The 21,333-nt window shown below is 35.4% G+C and overlaps 1 protein-coding gene across 7 annotated transcripts in view; it reads left to right on the forward strand.

Annotated features, from left to right (window-relative positions):
- The window catches only part of CFAP47 (cilia and flagella associated protein 47), a 262,430-nt gene that overhangs the window by 208,994 nt on the left and 32,103 nt on the right, over nt 1-21,333 (forward strand). For all 7 annotated transcript variants that reach the window (XM_086879766.1, XM_086879767.1, XM_086879768.1 and 4 more), the window contains 3 exons: nt 15,748-15,907; nt 16,535-16,626; nt 20,747-20,896. In XM_086879766.1, coding sequence (XP_086735892.1) covers nt 15,748-15,907; nt 16,535-16,626; nt 20,747-20,896 — 402 coding nt within the window. The remainder of the gene's footprint in view (nt 1-15,747; nt 15,908-16,534; nt 16,627-20,746; nt 20,897-21,333) is intronic.

A 21,333-nucleotide genomic window follows, 5' to 3' on the forward strand; every position in this document is an offset into this window, starting at 1 on the left:
TTTTATCTTGTATTTCTGTAAAACCCAATCACACAAGTCAAATTTATACAATCAGGTTGTTCTATAGTTGTCCTGGCAAACAATTAACTTGCTTCTACACATTTTCCACAGCTCTATAAATTCTTTTGTCTACATTCTCTACTCAGATTTCTACAGTTCTTCAATAGATACATATTTCTGTTGCTGTCTGAAAATGTTCTGAGTTGTAATTACATGGAATCTCCATCAGAATTGCAGTCAGGAGCAAACTGAAAGAAGAGGGTGTTTTTAATGATTTTTTTTTAAACACTATAAATAAATTATTTTTTAATAATATTTTAGTCACAAAGTTGTCAGGGCTACTTGTTTGACTTGGGAAAGCTGTCAGAGGGTTCTGGGCATGCAGATGTGCATTTTCTCCTTCTTGGTGAAGTCTGTGGTGTCTGAGCTCTAGTTTTGCACTGTATGTGATAGCTAGCTCCAACATTCTTTACAAGTAGCAGAAATGGTGCTGCTGAATCAGGAGGTTTAACATTTGAGAAGGACTGTTCTCTCTCCCTTGAACATCCCATAATAAAATTTATACACACTTAAAGAATATGGTAGGTTTTGTGGCAGGGTACTTGATTAATTGAAATAATAGCTGCTAGCAGTTGGATTCACAGGTCAGTTTATTAATTATAGGGAAAGATTCCTTTGGGTTCTTCAGTCTTGGCTGAGTAACATATTTGAATCTGATGAATTCCACGTTGGTAAGCCAATCCCCAGATAGCAAAGAATTTAAATTTAAACATCTGCCTCCTTTGCACTGTAATTACAGGAAATTTAAATATGTATTTCGGGCATGTATTCTAACTGCTGTGCTGTGAATAGAGGAGGGATTATTTGTGTGGCTAATTGTTTTGATAAATAATTTAATATGCCCATAATCTATATGTTCACCTCAAAATTATGTATTTCTCCTTGCTTAAAACTAGGATCAATAATGCTGTAGCTCCAGTTATTGCCAAATGGGGTCATTAAAGCTGTTCTCTGAATGGGGGAATAATTTAATTAAAATGAATATCATATTCTTTGTAATCTTCTGTTTTCATTCTTCCCTAGATATTTTATCACACTATTACTAAGATTAACAAATTATTCAAAATATTTTTTTTATAGGAAAGATAATAAATTATTCACAATCTCATTAAAAATTGATATCTTTTAGTTACCAGGGGGAATTTGGATTCCCCGATTTACTTTTCTGTCACAAAGCCTGAGTGATTAGACAGGGCCTGTTTTGTTTTGATAAAACCAGTGGGATTGTACCTGCCTGAGTGTATTTGCAAAAAGAATGCATATCACTGGTACCACTTCTCTCTTCATATAAGTCTCAGCAAAAATTTATCTTTCTCTTCTCTGCCTTTTGTGATGCATACTGGATCTTGCTTTCAGATTTTACAATATTTATGTGAAATCCTTCTTGTTTGTTTACCTGAAGATCAGGTTGATACCTTCAGTCATCAACATTAGTAAGAATCTTGCATCTTACAAGAATATTTAGGTTTAAACAATATTTATTTCTTTAAATGCATTGCTGATACCAAGCTCAAAAAACCCATCCAAGCCCCAAACCAACGCAGGAAAAAGAGAATGTGGGCACTTGGGCTGTGTTTGCTGCGTGTCAAAGATGAGGATGTGCTGTAACTGTAACCCAGACTTTGCCTCTATTTCAGTGTGATGCTTTTTCTGCCCAAAAATCATAGTACATAAGTCAAGAGAGGGGATTTGGGTATTAAGTACTGAACATAATTTACTGATGTTCAGAACTCTCTCTTAATTAACTTCTCTGTTCTTTGAGAAATGCAGAACCAGGACTTACATTGCAAATAGCTGAGAAGTGTTTGCATCATGACCTTTGCAATAAGAAGGAGTAACACCTCACACCCACTGAAGCATGCAGTACAAAATTCTTTTCTGAACATCAAAGTTTATGTTAACAATGTACGTAAGATGCTTTATTACACTCATAGTCACTGATCTGGTATCATCTGCTGTGTGGAGGGAAATGAGGCATACTTCTTTGCACAGTAATGGCATCTTTTGAGGTGACAGCACATTTAAAGGGTTGTGAGAGCTTTGAAGAGGGTTGTACTTTCTCCAACTCCTCTTGCTAGGACATTCTTTTTATCATGCAGTAGTTTATGTGCAAGGATTTTACTCTTTTTGCTGATAATATGCTACATTAGGTAAAACCTGTGTTTGCAAAAATAGTTAAAACCTCTGAAATTTAGGTGGATAGTGAAAGTGCACTGAACTTTAAGTACTTTCTGTGTTCACATCTTGTTAAGGTACTTAATTTTATTTTCACAAATCTTCTCTTACTTGAGAGAAGGAATTTAACATTTTATTCATTTTAAACCATGGAAACAGCGGTATAGGTGTAATAAAGGTTTTCCCCTACTAAAGCTGTGGTTGTTTCAATATAAAACCTGGAGGCTTGAAAGGTAAGGTCTTCTTTCTCATAATCATTTGGTGAAGCACTGGGAAAACAAATTTTCATACAAAGTCCAAAAGGATACCTAGAACTAAAATTATACTGTGCAACCATCAAGAGGTCTGTGGAACTTCATGATGTGACTGTTTCTTCTGTCTCTAATTGGAATTATTAACTGCATTTTTAAGTTGTTAAATTCAGTCTAGTTAACATGAGAGATATTTTGTAATAGATGAACTCAAATAATGCAAATCCTGTTTTTTCATTGCCTTGTTTGCCTGCTTGTGTTATAAGAATGTTTTGTACACTGAGGTGAAAAATATAGTATTGCGACAATTTCTGATGTTGAATTGTCTTTTATCTGATTTATTCACAAACACTGGTAACCCCTTATAAATTACATGATTTTCTCCTTCAGAAAGGTACTAAGATAAAACAAAGATTACATGCCCATAAAGATTGATATCTATTAATTACAGGTAGAGCTGCCCTTTTCACCATGAGTGCCAGTAATTTCTGCTAATCCCTGAGGTTTGTTACTTTATTACCTCTGCTGCATACAATCAGCAGAACCCAAAACTTGAATTGCATGCTGTCCTCTTAGGGGCTGTTCCAATTTTGTTTTTTATAGCCATTGTATACAATTTTCTCTTTTCCATTAAATAGGAAAATAAGAATTTGATTGCTGAAAAGAACTGTATTGCAGACCTGTGTGAACAACGTTTTCTTCATGCACAAGCAAGCAAATCAGTTTTGTCACACAACAGCACATGACACTAGATGATATAAGAGCTTGTCATTAGCTGTTGAGGAAATTTTGGATAATCTCTATCTTTCCAGTTTACTTTACATCCCTTCAAATGAAAAATCAAGAGCTGTGTCCTATTAATCTTTTCTTCTTACTGATTTATCCCTTTCCCAAATCAAGAATTAATTTTTTTGTTATTTTTCTTTATCTACAGATTTACCCAATTCTTCCAACTCTATATTAAGTGGAAATACCTTTTCTCCTGCTTTCTGGTACCTCTACCTTTTGATACCAATCTTATTGATTAAAGAAATAAAGGGGTTTTTGTTTCAAACTTCTTGAAGCTTATTTACTTCTAGAGCCCTACTATTTGGTATACAATGTTAATTAGCCTTGGTTTCCTTCTGCAGTTGTTGTTCATCTTTGTAATAAGAGCATGTTTAAATGACTCAAGATGAGAGTGAGAGATTAGGTGATCCCAAATTAACTGACCAAAGAGAATTTTGGTGGCAGTTTATTTATGCTACCTCTCTAAAAAGCAGAATGTTGGTGATGAAGCATTCACTGTTACAGAAAAAAGCAGGGACTGAGAACTAGTCAGTGTTATTCAGTAGACAAATTAAAAGTGAAATCTATTTTTAACAATGAGCTTAATTAACTCTCAGAACAATTCTCAATGAAACGTGGAGGATTCACTATTGCTGACAAGTTTTAAATCAAGTGGCTGTGGGTTTTTTCCTAATTAAATTCTCTTGTTCAAGAAGATTTATTGAGACTGAACCTTGATTTTTTTCAAATGAGTTCTGAGAAATCCTGTGTATTCAAGTCATGTTAGGTGATCATAATGACTGAAATGTTTAGCAGTGAAGAAACAAAAAAATATCTCTGTAGAGTTCTGGATAAGCAAATATGCTTTAAACATGCTTTAATAATACAACTCAAAATGGAAAAAAATACTTTTAAGTTTCTGAATTAACATTTTCAGGATTTCCATTTTATTATTTTTCTTATTCTTTTACTTCATCAGGATGAAAACAGGGTCAAGAACCATCAATAAATACAAACTGTACAAACCTAATTTTCTGTACCATTGTAGCCTATTGCCTTTAAAGAATCAGCATTTTAAGTCTTTTGGTCATTAGTCTATATACAAAAGAAATATATTTAAAAATTAAATTAAATTTTGAGACCCAGTATATTCAATCAGAAAAAACTATAGACTGTAGGAAAATGAATTACTATTTTTAAACTCTTCTACTCTTCTCTAACTCCTTGCTGCCATGTATCAGAAAATAAACTTTTTTTTTCCCTTTAGGTTGATACCAAATGACAGTTTGTAAAGATCTGTTCCTTGTCATTTTTACTCACAGGATTTTTTTTTTTTCCTCTGCCTTTTCTTTACTTGGCACTCATGACAAACAGCAGTTGGGAAATGCAATTGTCCCTACATTTGTTCAGTGTTTGACTGCAAATCACTTGTGCCTTGAGCTGCTTTAGAAACTAAACCATATGGAGAGAGAAAATGTCTTAGATTTGAAGGCTGGCAGCTTCTTGTTTTGATGGATTTAAATTGGATTATCTTGATTGATTAAGTTGCTTGCATGAAAATTTTCTTTCCCAGTTATCTCACCACAAGTTATTGTCAGAGGAAGCTACAGTTACTGACCTAAAATGTCTCCTTTTATGCCAGAAAGGTATTGTCATTTTATCTACTGCTATATTTTAACTAAGTTTTTGAGAAAAATCAGACATGATCAGTTTTCTTCCTTCCTGAATCAAAAGAAAACTGGTCACTTACTGGAGATGCAAGCAGTTTGTGCATAAAAATAAGTAAAAGCTAAATTTTAGGCATTTGTTTTGTATTTCATGTGAAAATGAAGTAGTCATCTTGCCTCCTGAATTGTGGCTGATAGTGTATGGTTTCCATTTCTGGATTCACAGAGCGGTACAGGATCTGCAACAGCCCCTGCTCAGAAACACTGCAGCTCCAATTACCATTGAGTCACCCAAAGCCTGTCTTCTCTGATTCAGAATCATCCTGACACTGTCAAGTAATTTGGGTCCTTGGTCCCTTCCACAATATCTTAATATTAATTCCCACTTTTAGGCTTAATTTTATGTTTTTATAATCTAGTTAATTTCCTACATATTTGCTTCTAAACATTTTATTCTTCTTCATGAAGCCCTCAAGTACATCCCTCTATATTAATCTGTCAATTTCAGAGGTCAGCAGCTCATATTTATTGGATTTTTGGAATACTGATTACGCTTTGCTCTAAATTAAAGCTGAGGGGGTGATTTTAACCTTGTTCACACAACAGGAATCAATGCACAGTCCCCAGCCATGAACTGCTAATTGTCCTTATGGCTGGAAACTGATACCACATTTCAACTGCCCCTCAGGGAACCAGGAGAATTGTAATAATTATCGTATTAACCACAGAAATTCAAAAGATAAAATATTGCAATACTTGAATGAAATCTTAATGAAATTTAATTACGATCTGTAGCTTTACCTGAGTCTGGTGGGTGATTAGCCACGTGTCACATTCACTGAGCCAGCACATCCCAGATCTTTGTAGCAGACTTAAAATATTTCTGGATATTTCTAAACTCATGTGTCCTAACATGGTGTAATGATTGAGTGGCAGGAATGTACATAACCAGCATGTGAAATCACACTGACAATAAAAGATGGTGTTGTGTAGACATGAGAATTTTCAGAGTTTGGAAAAATGGATTCTGTCAGAAATCATTACTTGTTAAAAAAAGAACAAGTCAATGTGAGTTACCAGTTTGTCCATAAAAATCAAAAATGTCTCTGAAGTAGAAAGGCACTTGACAGCTCAACAGAGTTTCTTGCTAGAGAATATTGCTGATGTTTTTTCTCTGTATTTCCTCTAGGGACAAATTATTGTTCTGTGATAGTCTTGATAAACTCTGGAGCAGGTTTTTGATGTCAATGAGAGCAGTAAGAACATAAGAAGTATTCTATAAATTGTCATCCTAGAGGTATGATTGCTGGCCTCTGTATGAGGCCACTGCAGTCAAGTCAGTACTCATTCCTAAAAATAAGATAAAATCCAACAGCAGTGACAACTGGGCTATTGTTCCACTGTATTTTCTCCTGACTAAGGAAGTAATCAAAATGATGGCTTAATAAATAGAAAAATAAAAACTCTCAGGGATTTACTTTTCCTACATAAAATTTTATGAATTGAGTCCTGCAACCCTGTTTTTAGAGCCCATGATTTTTTTTTCCTTCTCACTTCCATAGACCACAGGAAACATCTTGAACTCAGAGCTGGCATTAGGAAGAGAGGAATGGTTGGTTTAAGTACCAAGTTGTCTGTTGCTGTTGTTGTTGTTAATGTCTTAGGCTATTTCTGTGTGAAGTCCACATTCTCTGAAGATACCAGCTCCTAGCTAAGCCCCAAATTCAGCTTCAGTTACATTGCAGCAATATCCTGGCTGACCTTTGAATATTTTACCTGTAAGGACAAGGACATAGAACTCTATCTGAAAAACTGTGAATAAGAGAAAAGTTTCATTTAAGGGGCCAGCTTTTAGAATAGTTAAAGACTGAACCTGCAGCTCTAGAAACTGGTACTCTGCTGAGGAATTTTTAATGAAATAAAATAATTTTCTTTCATATTTTATTTGCTCTTCTTCTTTGTAGGTAGGAGCTTGATATATATGCTCATTTAAGCCAGATTTATTTTCAGACGGAATAATAAATGTAACTAATTTCTTCAGAATTTTGGAATATGAAGATTACCTGCTGACAAGTGTCATGATTTAACTTTGAGGCTGGCATTGCCACATGTTAGATTTTAGCATGTTGCACTTGAAACAGAGTGGGTCAAAAGAATACAAAAGCAGAGCAATAAAAACATTTGTCTAATTTGATGGGCTAAGACAAAGTTACTGTTAGTCCACTTAGAATAATACTACTGTTCATAGCTATGGAAAACATGTAGCATATTGTGGGTTATGTCATTCACTGTTTTATGACAGAAGTCAAATTAATAGGCAAATGTTACTTTTAAAGAAGGATTCTTCTTATCATCTTCATCTATTTTCTTGAGTATGAAGAAACCAAAAAAAAGTGCAGATATAAATTCTGCCTTACTACAGAAACCTGTAAAACCTCAAATGATGAAGAGTGTACTCACCAGGATTATGAAAATGCATAACTTGATATATATATATATATATATATATATATATATATCTGACTCACAGTCACACTGTTTCCAGTTACTCTCTGCTGTATGAAGTGTGATATATTTTCTGAATACTTGTAGCAAGCAGTACAATTTTTGGTTGTATGTAACAGGACTGGTGAAATAATGTAACAGGACTGGTGTCATTAGTGATTTCACAACACTTTGCAGATTTTGATTAAAATCTGCTGTAGCTTCAGAATTTGACTGTGCTTTCAGAGATCAGACTAAGAGATACATATATCCTTGAAGTTTAAAGTGAAAGTAAAAACACATCTGTCAAAAGTAATCAGATATTTGACATGTGTCAGAAATTCAATTACATCTGAACTGAAGCAATTACAGTTTCCTTTCAGGCATGAACTCAAGACACTTTTGTGTATGTTTCAATCTAGAAAAAGATTAAGAAATAGGGAAGTTGTCATAGTTTTTAATTTATTTGCTAATACTTAGGATAACATGAACTTAAGAAAGGATGAAGTTTGGTAAGGTTTTTTGTGTCTGGGCACTAAATTGAAAGTCACTGTTGTTTAAGAAGCATATGCCATTTCTTGTGTGGCTCTTTCATTTTCAAAATATTTCTGTGGTGATTTTCTACTTCGTTGAGATTTTAGGCAGGTTGTGCTTGTAGAGTGTTTTGTTACACACAGAACTCAACTAAGGCAGTGTAGCAGAGGGGAAAGAGAGGTTGGGTGGGTGTAGGTTTTCTGTTACCAAAGCAGAGAATGTAAGATTCTATTTTTAAAAAAATTATGGCCATCTTATTACTCCACTCAGCTCAACACTCTCCATCCACACTGAGTTTATGGTCTTTCTTCTATATAACTACTTATCAATTAATCTCTCTTGAGAATGTCAATTATACTTAAAAGTGTGAAGAACTAAAATTAGTATTTAGCTAAGGAAAGGAAAATTGACCTAACGTGACTGAGCTTTTACTTTCCTGTTGTTTATCCTGTCGCAAATCACTCAGAGAAGAGGTGTAGTGTTGCATCTTCTACAGTGCTGATTTGGAAGAGATTTTGCAGCTTTGACTTTGAAGTTTGCCTCCTGCTTTTAGTGACTGTGGATCTAGGACATTGCCATGTTGCAGACATTTAGATTTCTGATGCCAGGATGATCTGTAGAGTTTTATAAACATAAAATTGTCATCAGGAAAATAAAGATGGTAAACAATTTTAGGTATATGAACTGGTCAAAGGAGGTTGGGGTGTATCTATCAACTGTCAGATTATTGAGGGGAAAAAGTAGATTTGGAAGGAGAGAGCAAGAGAAACTGTCAGTACACCATGAAGTTTTAGAACAAGTGTTAGACAGCAGGATATGAAATAGAAAACTTACTACTTTCATTCCTGATTATTCTTCACTCCTTACTCTTACAAATTACTTTAATATAATAGTCTGGCTTTCCCCACACATTCTGTTCTCTGTCTGTGGTGGCTTCATTTTATGGGTTACAGTCTATGCCTGTTACACTTTTGCTGCTTCCTCAGGTGCTTTGTTTGTTCATTTTTCCATCCCTACTGCTGAACTATTCCCTGGCTTTACAATGATTTTCCTTCTCTGACATTTGCCTTGTGATGCTCTGTGCTGCTTGGTTCAGCCTTGCTTCCTTACTGTTCTCATATCTTTCATTTGGATGTGTTTTTCCTGATGTGCTGCCCACATCAGGATTTCTGTAAAATGAACCCCAAGCCCATCAGCCCAGCATCTCTGAAGGAAAATTGCAAAGATATCCCAGGGTGTCAAGACAAGTGCATAAGGTAACAGCAGAGACGTAAAATTTAATTGACTGTGGCACCTATATGAATGTTGGTACATTTTTTATTTGATTTTTAGACAAGTCTGTAATACCTACCCAAGTCAGAGCTGAAGCTATCAGAGTTCAGAGATAAGAGGGGTGATCTATGATAAATCAGTTTATGATTTTACATGATTTGTGTATTACTGCAGAAGATTATTACAGCAAAATTTATAATCAGATGTGATTGGGAAATGATGGAGACTTTGTTGTGAAATATATTTAGTGACAATTTTATGTTGAGGTTTTAAAACCTTTTTTTATTTAGTCTCAGTAAGAGAATGTGACTTTCATGATCTCTGTTATATGTGTTTTTTCAAGCTTTCTCAGAGTTAAAGATCTTAAGTATGATTTTACTTGTTTTGGTTGTCAGCAGAGAAATGAATTACTGCACTTGGAAACATTTTTTTCCTTAGTGTGTTTAACCATTGTAAGCACAGTTGTTACTGCACTTCAACAATAAATAAATATAATAGATGCTTCTGTCAAAATAATTGCTTTGATTTTTAATGGAATTGTACTATAAGCTAAAAGTTAGAGAAGGATAATTTTATAAATTGAAGGAAAAATATATACTTGGCCTTTCAGACATGCTTCATTTAAAAACAAAATAAATTGCATTAAATGAAACAACATATTTGATTACTGAGCCCTGTTCTCAATCTATTTATTTTAATCTAAATAGCAAGTGTTTAACTTGTATTCATTATTTTGTACCAGAAAGAATTTATTCTAAATTAAAACTCTTAATTAATCCAGAAAGTCTCTGCCAGAAGTATGCAAAATTGTATTAACACAAAATCCATAAAATGGTGAACAAATCTTATAAACATGCTCTAATACATTTTATTATGTGCTTATGGCAGTGATGTTGTGAAGCCTTTATTTGTGCCATGTCTTTCTTAAAGCAACTTACAAAGTTTTAACCAGTCATTTGTGAAATTATTTGTTAGCATGTGAGCTGCATATTCGTGACTTAACTTTTACAACTAAGTAATTAATCAGCTCAGAGAGATTTTATTATTCTGTATAAGTACCAGAAGGGAGGGTGCAAAAAGGATGGTAAAAGAGCTCTTTTAGTGATGCCCAGTGACAGGCAACATGGCAATTCTCATCTGAGCAGAGAATGCTTTTTTTACTGTGAGGAATATTGAGCACTGGAACAGGTTGCCCAGAAAAATTATGGAGTCTCCCTCCTTGGAGATATCCAAAGCTTTTTTTTGGACAAGGTCCAGGTAGGTGGCTCTGCTTGGAAGAGAGAGTTTTGACAGACCATTTATCTGTCAGAGGTCCATTCCAGCTTCAGGTATTTTGGGATTTTGTGAAACTGCCAGAGGAAAGGGAAAACACAACTCTACCTCTTGGTTTGTAAGTATCCATAATTCATGAAGCAGAGTCCCCTAGAAATGCAGTAATTTTGGACCATCTGTGAAAGGAAGCTCTCTGGCACACCACCTACCTAAATGAACTTTACTGCAGGAAGGAAAATGATGATGTAAATATTAAAACATGGGATGAGACTAATTTAATTTTTGGTATTTTTCATGGTTATTTTATTAGTTCTTTTACTTACCTATTTGTATGGAACTTGAAATACCTTGAAGTGCATAATGTTCCATTTTATTTGTCCCAGAGAAGATGCAAATAGGAGTATCCTGCTTCTTTTCCTGTAATTGCACCCAAAATCTAATTGTTATGTCAGGGTGATCTCTAGTTCTTGCCATTGTGCTTTCCCTTTGTGGGGTGTGCTGTTTTTCTTATCACCTGGGATTCACTGAGAAAAGTATCTGTGTCTGGTTTTGCAAACAAGGATGCATTTTAAATGAATTCTTAGGAAGAGAAACAAGACAAACCCTAGTGATTTATCATGACCTCAGAATTCCAGAATCATAGAACTGTTTAGGTGGTAAGGAACCTCTGAGATCACCTTGTCCATCCAAACCCTTTGTGGCTCAAGCAGGGTGATCTCCACTGGGCTGTCCAGGACCATGTCCACTCAAATTTTGAATATCTCCATGGATGGGGGCTGTTGGCTATTGTATGATACTGCTAATTCAGAAAATTTTATTTATATTTGCTCATTGAGACTGAATAATTATGATACTGATGTAGCAAAACTAACAAAGGCTGCTGCTTTCACAGTTTTTTAATTAGAATCCATAACAAGGGATTGTGATCGTGTTTTAATGAAAGGGAATAAAAAATTCAAGCAGCATCATTTGAAGCAGTAAAAAAAAAAGAAAAATACACAAACAAAAATGAGCCCACCCTTAATAAGAGTCAAGGCAGAAATGTTGTCTGTTCTTTATTAAACTCTTGGGATTTAGCAATGATACACTTCTGGGAGAGCTGCTATAAAAGATCCTAGTTTTCATATGTGACCCAGGATTTTATCTCTTCCAGCAGATGAAAATAAATTAATACCTAGGCCTGAGTTTTTTATGAATTTCAGATACTGGTGTGCTGGCAACATCTCACTCTTTACTATCTGATATCAATTCTCCTTTTCTGGATGAGTTCTTTGAGAAGGAATTAGCAGTAATTCCCCAGTGGCAGCTGCTGTGTACGAATATTTTGGAGGTTGCCCTTTCCTATAGGATAATAGGAGAAAATAGGAGAAAACAGACCTAATTATACTGGGTTGACATTTACATGGCCAGTGCTAAATTTAGCAGAGCTGTCTGTGGGTTTCATTGAAATGCTGCTATTGTAATTTTAATGGAGAAACTATCAAGAAAACTAAAAAATAAAAATTGCCCCTCCTAAATGATTCTCCATGAGACTTCAACAGTATATTCTGAGTTCTGTCTCATCTTTTTCAATTAAAGGACAGAACAGAGTGCTCTTCTTCTGGGTAAAATCAATGGGAGACACTCAGATGCTACAGAATTAAAAGCAGTGCATCAGGAAGATGCAGGTCAACATCTAGAAAATCTACCCACAAAGCACCTTAATAATATGAAAAATACATGGTTTTAGGTTAAAGTTCAATGGGAGGATGAGATATTGCAGAATATTTTGTTTCTTGACATCACAATTTTATTACCATGGCACTGCCTGGTATGCTTACTACTATCATTTTTCTTAATCTACTGTAGAAGCAAAAAATGCATCTTTACCTATCTGTATTCCTTCCAAATATCATCCCAGCTATGGACATCCACTGCTGCTGTAATTTTAACTCTCACTGTGCTCAGCTTTCTAGGGCTGACACAGAAGTTACACAGAACTCAACCACAGAGCAGTGTCCCAAAGAACTGTAGTCAGGAATATGAAATACACTCATTTTGATTTATTATCTAATCCAGTTCTGAGTTCTAGGCTCAGTGCCTGAGGAATCTTTTACAGGATCAATGTTCTCCAGCAGCCTCTGGGGAGGCTAGAGGCAAGGCTGAACAAAAGACTTCCTAAAAATGAAATGGGGGAGGATGCAGAGCTCCACATACTTCTTTGCAAGGCAGTTGACTCAAATTGCAGACCTTGGTTTGAGTCAGATGCCTTCAGTCTTTAAAGCATCACTGAGCTTACTCTGCTAAATTTAATTGTTTCTGGATGTGCTGTAGGACAGTGAAAGAGGAATGGGATATTATCAAAATCTGCCCCAAAGCTTTTTACCAAATGTGATGTACCTGTATTCAGAAAAGGGACTTGCTGTGGATTTCTTACAAAGAATTTGTGGATACTCATTGCAGTATAAACACACAAAGACAAGGGGTCAGCCATTGGTGTTAGCTTTTTGTATCCCTGGCAGGGACTTAGGGTCCCCAGGCAAATAGGAGGAACTTGCTCGGCAACACTGATTTTTATTAAAGTCATACACAAGAGCTATTTCCTGTGTGCTAGCCCAAATTCTCTAAACGGGAAAGGAAAAATAAAAGCAAATTATTTTTGCTGTTAGGCCTACTTTATGTATCTTATTAACTAGCCAAAATCATAATGAAATAAATTGGTATTAGCAGTTAATGATCACTTGGTTAGTTGACAGCTGCAGGCAAGCCTGGTGATATAAAAATTACCATCATTATGAACATCTTCTATTAAGAAGGTTTTTTATTAAAAATGTGAATAAAATCTGTTTCAACAGCAATATTATAAAATTTGTCTTTTCATGATCTTTAATAACCAATTTTCTGCCAGAATGACCCAGAATGCTATCATATGGACTCTGTATTAAAATCTATTTAAAAAAACCAAGGGGCTCTGTCCTGTAACAGGCATAATTAAGCTACAGTTCAAAATATCTATGTAGTGTATAGAGCTAGTTATAAGTTACAGTCTGTTCTATTTGCCATCTGTTAAAAGCTTTGCAAATGAAACTTAAGGATGTGCTGTAATGGTGTTACAAAGTGTTTACATTATTTTGCTATCCATGTATCTGTGGATTCAAGGCAATCTAATTGCAAATATATCCTGGAATGGACTCTTCTGTTTTAAAGATATTGCATGCCTATGTCTTAATTAGACCAGAGTGAACCCAGAGTGGGAAAACCCCAGCAGAGAGCTGACTCTTCTTTCACTGGGAGAGAACATTGGGTCAGAGCTGCAGAGGGTTTCTGATCCAGAGGGATGGATCCCAGTTCAGATGTCTTCAGGAGTATTGCAACTATGCCTGATACCAGCTTATTTATTTCAGACATTGGATTAAAAATGAGTTGCTAATTTTAAAAGATTTTCACTTTGACCATGTGTTTGCCAACAATATGGGTGTATATAATATATCTTTTAAATCTGGGTATGGGCTTGATAGATAATGCCTCAAAGATCTAAAGAAAAATCTTAAATCTTTGTCAAAATGAGAAAAAAAAAAGTATAGTTTATTTTTTTCATTTAGATATTAACATTTTAATGGATTTTTAATTAGGATATTTTCAAGCTCTTTCATGATACAAAACTTTTCAAGTAATTATTTCAAAGGCAAATTGCTCTTACCATGATGAACCTCCACAAATACACAAGAATTAAGCAATCACAAATGCAAAGCAGTTGGTTAATTTTCATAATTAGAATATGATAAACCTTACATACACAAATTCAGATATGTTTAGGTAAGAATTTCCTACAGCTTTACACATTCATAATAAAGTGAGGCAGTGGTCTGTCTGTGTTTGATGTCCTGGGGCCTTTTTAACTGGGAGAAGTAGAAATCCTTGTGTGGTTTTAAATATTCCTGACTTACCTAACTTAAGATTGATTTTCCCATCTTAATTTGGTTAGTTTATTTTAACTTAAGAGTGTTTCTAGCAAAAAACTTGACACCTGTAGACTTTATAATTAAATTCTGGTGGGGAATTAGCACAGATGGGGAGTCCAGATTCTTATGCTGTGTTTTGAAGAGCTGTTTTTCAAATCCTTCTCTCCTCTGATATGACTTGAAACATTTTGTCTTTCTGGCCATTCCTGTATTCCTGTCTGACATCATTTTACTCAGTCTCCCTACACTTTCACCTTCATTCCCAAACTTCTGTGCATCCCCTTTATTTTGTATTTCATCCTTCCCAAGACTGTGTTACCCACTCTTGTACAACTCTCAGCACTGAGGTCTTCACCCTGGAGGAGTTTTGGCTGTAGGATGGTGACCATTTGTGGCACCAGGTAAAGTTTCCCTGCTGACATTTTTTGAGCAGGAAAAATTACCCTGGTGATGATCAAAGAATCCCCAGGAGCGTTCTGCATGTCCCAGGCAGCTCCAGCAGATCCAGTCATTCTCAGGGACTGATACCCACAGAACTGTATCAGATTGTATTCACTGTAGAAAGCATGAAATACTATCACAAAAACTGATTCAAAGCCTAATGTAGAAGTAGTTACTCATAAGAAGAGGATTTTCTGCAGACAAAATTAAAGATGAAACCCCAAACCTGAGGTGCCATTTCCTGCAAATTCCAAGAATGATTTTTAAAAAACAGAGCTTTATAGTTAACAGACTGATTGTTCTATTCAGTGTAATCTTTTGATTATTTCTGAAATAGCTGAGGTAGAATTCTGACACTTTGCAGACTGGCAAGTCACTGGAAAAAGGCCCTTAAAGATTCAAAACACCAGGCTACCTTCATTAAGAGACAACATTAGTTTAGTTATATTTTTAACTGTAAAATCAATCAGATAAAAGATCATATGGAAAAGGCGTGGTTTGTATAATAATAAAGATTCTTTTAAACATATTACAGTTGTCTTGAATGGGAGCATTTGTTTTTGGATTGACTTTTTTTATGCTCTGTTACTCACAGATGTAAACCACAGCTGAAAAAAACTTGACTTAGGCCCTGTAAAATCATGGGACTGACATGCATATGTTACACAGGATGTTAAGTGGGATGTTCACTTAATTGTAGTTTTGTTTTGGTTTATTATGTAGCAAAGGTAGGGTAAAATTTAATTTTTTACAGGGAAAACCATAGAATATGAGGCAAAGTTAAACAGTAATTAAAAAAGTAAAAGGGAAAGATATGAGTAAAATGATAGTAAATATTTTGAAAACTTTCAAAATACCACAACAATCTGTTCCATCTTGCAGGAATCCGTTTAGCTCCAAAAGAAAAACTGGAAATCCCCGTGTTATTCATGCCAGCTGAAATGAAAATTTATAAAGCAGTGTTGGTTATTCATGTAATGAGGGAAAACGGTGAAAACTGGCCTTATGAGGTTACTGCTGGATCAAATAAAGACTTAAACAGGTAATTTATTCTAATAGGAAAGGAAAAAGTAGTTGAGGAAGCTAAATCCTATCATCATTTATCCCACTGACTATTCGTGTGTAGCTCCCAAGGGCAGTCCAGTGTCTGATTTTGAGGGCAGTGTGTATCCCTCAATAGATTTCAATGTGCCCTGCAAAAGTATGCAAATTCAGGGTAAAGTTTCTGTGTGTTATAATAACTACCTATTCTTGCTTTAAATAAAGAAAATGTAAAACACTGGCTGCTGGTGCAGTTATGGATATTGAGCAAATGAAAGCTCTTAGGTACCTCTGTTTTTTCAATATATTTGGGATAAAAATGATTCTCATCCTGATATTTTTATGTAATTCATGAACTACAGAAAATTCATTTCAGTGATAGCCTGAGAGAATGCAGATCAGGCCAAATGCTTTCAGATCTATAATATTTGAATACAGTAAGTGGATCTGAGTTATAGCTGATATAATTTATAGCTGATATTTTTAACTGGATTTTATTCCATATTTTTCTCAGATATGGTTAGCATTACAGCATACAATAGAGTCTAACCTTTCCAACTACTGTTAAGTCTAGATTACTTTGGAAACAGAATTTTCAGCATCCTAAATGATACTATTATTTTTCTAGCAATGTTACTGTAGCAGAGAATGGGGAAACTCAGGGAATACTTTGGATCTATCCAATTAATGGAACACCTGAAGCGCCACAGCAGAAATCAGGTAGGTTATGCTTGGAAAAAGCTTGAATAATATATTTAAGAGTATTTAAGAAAATTGAATAGTCAGTTTATTCTCATCTGCTTGATCACAAGAATTCCCAGCAGTACTTGGCTATATCTTAAAAAAAAAGATAAAATCACATATTAAAATCTACTCCGACTTCCAAAGCAAATCTAGATCAAATCTAGATCATTACTTTGTTTTTATTGTGGATAAAAGGAGTAGGGGGCAGTTGTAAATCTCAAGGCCTGTGCCCTTCAGTGTCCCAATTAATCCTGAGTTTGAGAATTTAAGCTGAACAAAGGACTCAAGGGTAGACTTCTTCTTGCATTCCCAGAAAACCCTTCTGGAGAGTCTGCAGGGTGCAAAATATTGTTCACTGCTTCTCTCAGCCTTGAATTTCATGTCTTAATCCAAACCAGAATATAAAGCAGTGTGATTAGCAGTTTTCCCTTTGCTCCTGAGAAGTGAACTTGCATTAAAAGATGAGTGACATTCTTGCAGGTTTCATGCTTATTTTGGGGATAGTAAATGCTTATATATTTGTCCATCTGTATTTTTAAGGTGTGATATTATTCCAGAGCTATGAAACAGGAAGTTGTGAACAGCTTTTTAAATCTATAACCCTGAAACTACAGTTCAATGTGTAGATGTGGGACCAATTCTATACCAGCTTGTCCTTTCAGCTTACCTTTTGTTGACGGGATAAGTGAATATAATACCTTTCTACATTAAATATATTAAGATACAGGAGCAATTTCTGGAAAAACATAGATATTTGTACTGTCATTAATTTATATTGCTTAAGGACCCTTTACTTGTACACAAATGGCAATGATGTGGTATTAATTAGAGCTTTCATCTCTTTAATTTGCACTTTAATACCTAAAGGAATGAAACAGAATATTATCATGTAATCAGCTGTTGCCCAAAATGATGGCTTTAATGAGTCTCATTAGCATTAGAACTATGTATATTAATGTGGATGTTTGTTGTTTTTATTTAAAGCTGTTGTGTAATGCACTGGCACTCTTCATGATAAATCTCCCTTTTATTCGGCTGTTGCTTTCATTGAAATCACAGAATCATTAAGGCTGGAAAAGACTTCTGAGATCAAGTCCAACCATTAACCCAGCACTTTCATTAGTGCTTTAGTGGTTACTTTAGTAACCACATCCCTAAGCACCACATCTCTGGTTTCTGAATATTTTTAGGTGTGATGATTCCCCCAGTTCTCTGGAATCATCACTTATAAGTTCTCTGGGCACCTTATTCCATCACCTGGCCACCTCTTCCATGAAGAAATTTTTCCCAATATCCAGTCTAAATCTCCCTTGTGATAAACAGCTTGTGGCCATTTCCCCTTGTCCTGTCACTTGTTGCTTGGGAGAAGGGATTCACTCCCACCTGGCTACAAACTCCTTCCAGCTGGTTCTAGAGATGGAGATGGTCTCTCCTGAGCCTTCTTTTCTCCAGGCTAGACACCCCCAGCTCCCTCAGTCACTCTTCTTGGACTTAATCTCGAGACTTTTCCCAGCTCCACTGACCTCCTCTGGGCTCACTCCAGCCCCTCAATGTCCCTCCTGAGCTGAGGGGCCAGAACTGGACACAGCCCTGGCAGTGTGGCCTCACCAGTGCCAGTACAGGGGACAGTCACTGCCCTGCTCCTGCTGGCCACGCTGTTCCTGACACAGCCCAGGTGCCACTGGCCTTCTTGGCCCCCTGGGCACAGCTGAGCTCATGTTCAGCCTATTTTTCAACAACATCCCCAGATCCTTCTCCACTGGGCAGCTTTCCAGCCATTCTTGCCCAAGCTGGGGCATTGCCTGGGGTTATTGTGGCCCAGGTGCAGGACCCAGTACTTTCTGTATATGCTATGAATTAAAATGTTTAGCATTCATGAATTGCTTAAATGACATCACTTCTGTATATGATCAGAAGCTGACATACTATCAACTCTTAAGTAATTTTAAATTACTAAATACTATTTTTATAACAGCAAAACTAAATTGTACCATATTTATAACTATGTTATCCATTAGTTCATATGTTAGTCATATGTTCATATGTTCAATGAATGTTTGTAATACATAAAAAAGCATTGTATTAATTTTGAATACATACCATTTTTTGGCCATCAGCATGTTATACTGGGCTAATATTTTTTTCCCAGAAAAGTACTAGGTCTTTCAAGAATGTCCCAGAAAACAGAAATAGGTGTTTGTGTTTATTAAATTTTCCATTCCAGCCTTGACTCAGAAAGCCCATGGTTTTCAGTTATAAATGGGCATTTAGAGAACTTATGTTGTAAGGTATAAGTCCAAAGCAGGTAATAACAAGAAATCTACTTAAAAAAAAAATAAAGTAAAATTAATAATGAACAAAAGAATATTGTCATCTCTTCTAATGCAGACATTTGTTAGAATTGCCCTGAGGCTACAAGTTTCTGTGAAAAATCCCAAGCTGTTTTGCTGGTATATTAGGGAGTTCATCTTTGGGTCATTCTTATTTGCATCTTAATATACTTAAACTTCTGGAAGTCACTTGGCTTTCTATCTCATGAGACCAATTAAAATGATCAGTGGTCACAACCTGTGTAGTACATGTTAAGTAGATGATACCTTGGCTATCTTATAAAAGTGATTACAAATGGAGGATCATCTGGAATATTCTTTTAATTCTTGTAGAATGTAGAGTCAAGGAAGCATACAGCAATTTTAATTGGAGGGTACCACTGGGGGTCATCTAATCCAGCCACCTGCTCAAGGGCAGCTTGCTCAGGGGCTTGTCCAGTCAAATCCTAGCTGTATCTGAATTTTATTCATAAATATTACTTAGCCATTTAGGAAAAAAAATGTAAAATCAATTTTGGTAGTAAGATGAACTGCAAAATAGAAAATGACACAATGTGCACACAGTAATCTGAAACATTTGGTAAACTGCTGGAATACAGAGAATGTAAGGTCATATATTTAAACAAAAAGATGTGTGTTTAACTATTTTGGTAAGTCTCCCTTATAGAAATTATGTGAGATCTCTACAAATTACTTACACTCTGTTAAACAGGGAAAGACCAAGGCAGAAAGGAAATTACCTGAACTTGCTGTGTTATTATCTATTTTGCAGAGTAATGGTAGTGAATAAAGTGCCAGAACTGAAAGTTGAATCTAAATAAACATATCGAAAAAAGGGTTTTCTTCTTCTTCTTTTTTAAACACTGCAAAATGATTTAGCATGGTATGGTTCCAAATTATTGATCATTAATTCCTGATGTTAACTTCACAGTTAATTTTTGAAGAAACATTGGGTTTAAATCTGATGTAGATTTAGAGTCTAAATAACTTTTTAACCTTGAAACTGAAAAGTACATGGTCAGTTGTTCTTTTTCATGTTGGTTCCCAGAACTCTAGGGAACTCTGCTGCCTAGGAAGTTCTAGGTCTTTTCTTTGGGAAAACATTTTTTTCAGCACTTTTTATGTAATTTTATTCTTTTTCTGTGTAAATAAATACAAAAGAACCAGAAAAAAATGCTATTGAAATAATCTTTGTAAAAACTAGGGTAAAAGCTAAAATCTAACAACTTTGTAATGGAAAAGACATACTTTGGAAGCAGTAAATTAAAATCACTTACTGAACTGAAGGAAGTTCTATGATGCTTCAAACAGAAGCTCATGCAAGAATGCTTTTTATTCTGGCATATTTATATTAAAGTTCAAGTTTGAACAACAGTATTCTTAAACTAAGAAAGCAAAGAGTAACTTAATATTCTTTCGTTTAATCTTGAAACTTTCTATTCTTTTGGATTTGTTTCAGTCTTCCTTTCTTTCTGGCATATTTCAAACTATGCCATAATTCCTACTAGCAGTTAAACTAAAATGAAAATATATTTCATGATTAAAATACGAGAGAAATTTACAAGTGATGTTGGGAGAAGTATTTTCTGCTAGTTCACCCACCACAACAGAACAATAGAAAGTGGAGATTGGGAAAAGCTATTAGTTGTCTTGCTCATTACTGGAATTCTGTCTTTCTCTTAGCACATTTTACTTCCATGTTTAATTGCTTTGTTAAAATCAAGATGCCAGTGCTTTGCAAATAAGATGTATTTGCTTTTCTGTAGTTGTGATCCGCTGTCAAGCCAGGCAGAGACTGGAACAGAGGGTAGAGCTGATGCTGATTGGTGTAATGCCTGATGCCACTGCTCTGCCTGACTCAGGGAATTCTGCCACGGTCAATTCGGATGAGCCCAACACCCCAGAAGTCTCTGATGGTAAGAATAGTTTTGATGCCATACTATTTTAGGAAAATTTCAAATAAGTACTTCACCAGATGTGCAGCTCTGCCATGACAATGAGTGAGGTTTAGGCAAATGGTCCCAGTCCATATTTCTACCATTTTGCAAGTATAGGGTATTTGTTTAACTTTTTGTCTGCAGCTACAAGCACCTATGAACCTGAACCTTCCCTTTCTTTACATTAGCCCTGGATGTCAGGCTTGCACAATCTCTCCTTTAAAAGAGAGCCTGCACGAAGTCTTCAGTTAGAAAAAGATAAGTCTGTGTAAGCATTGCCAGGAGACATTTATCTGCAGGTTTATAAGATGCATTCCCATCAGCAGGCCACTATTGGTCTCAGAATGGATTGAAGAGGGAGGACTTTTCGAAAGAAGTGATAAAGCTTTGTGAAAGGATAGCTTCCACTTACTGTT

The sequence above is a fragment of the Cyanistes caeruleus genome, chromosome 3 (assembly GCF_971803275.1).
Source record: "Cyanistes caeruleus chromosome 3, bCyaCae1.hap1.1, whole genome shotgun sequence".
Lineage (NCBI taxonomy): Eukaryota > Metazoa > Chordata > Aves > Passeriformes > Paridae > Cyanistes > Cyanistes caeruleus.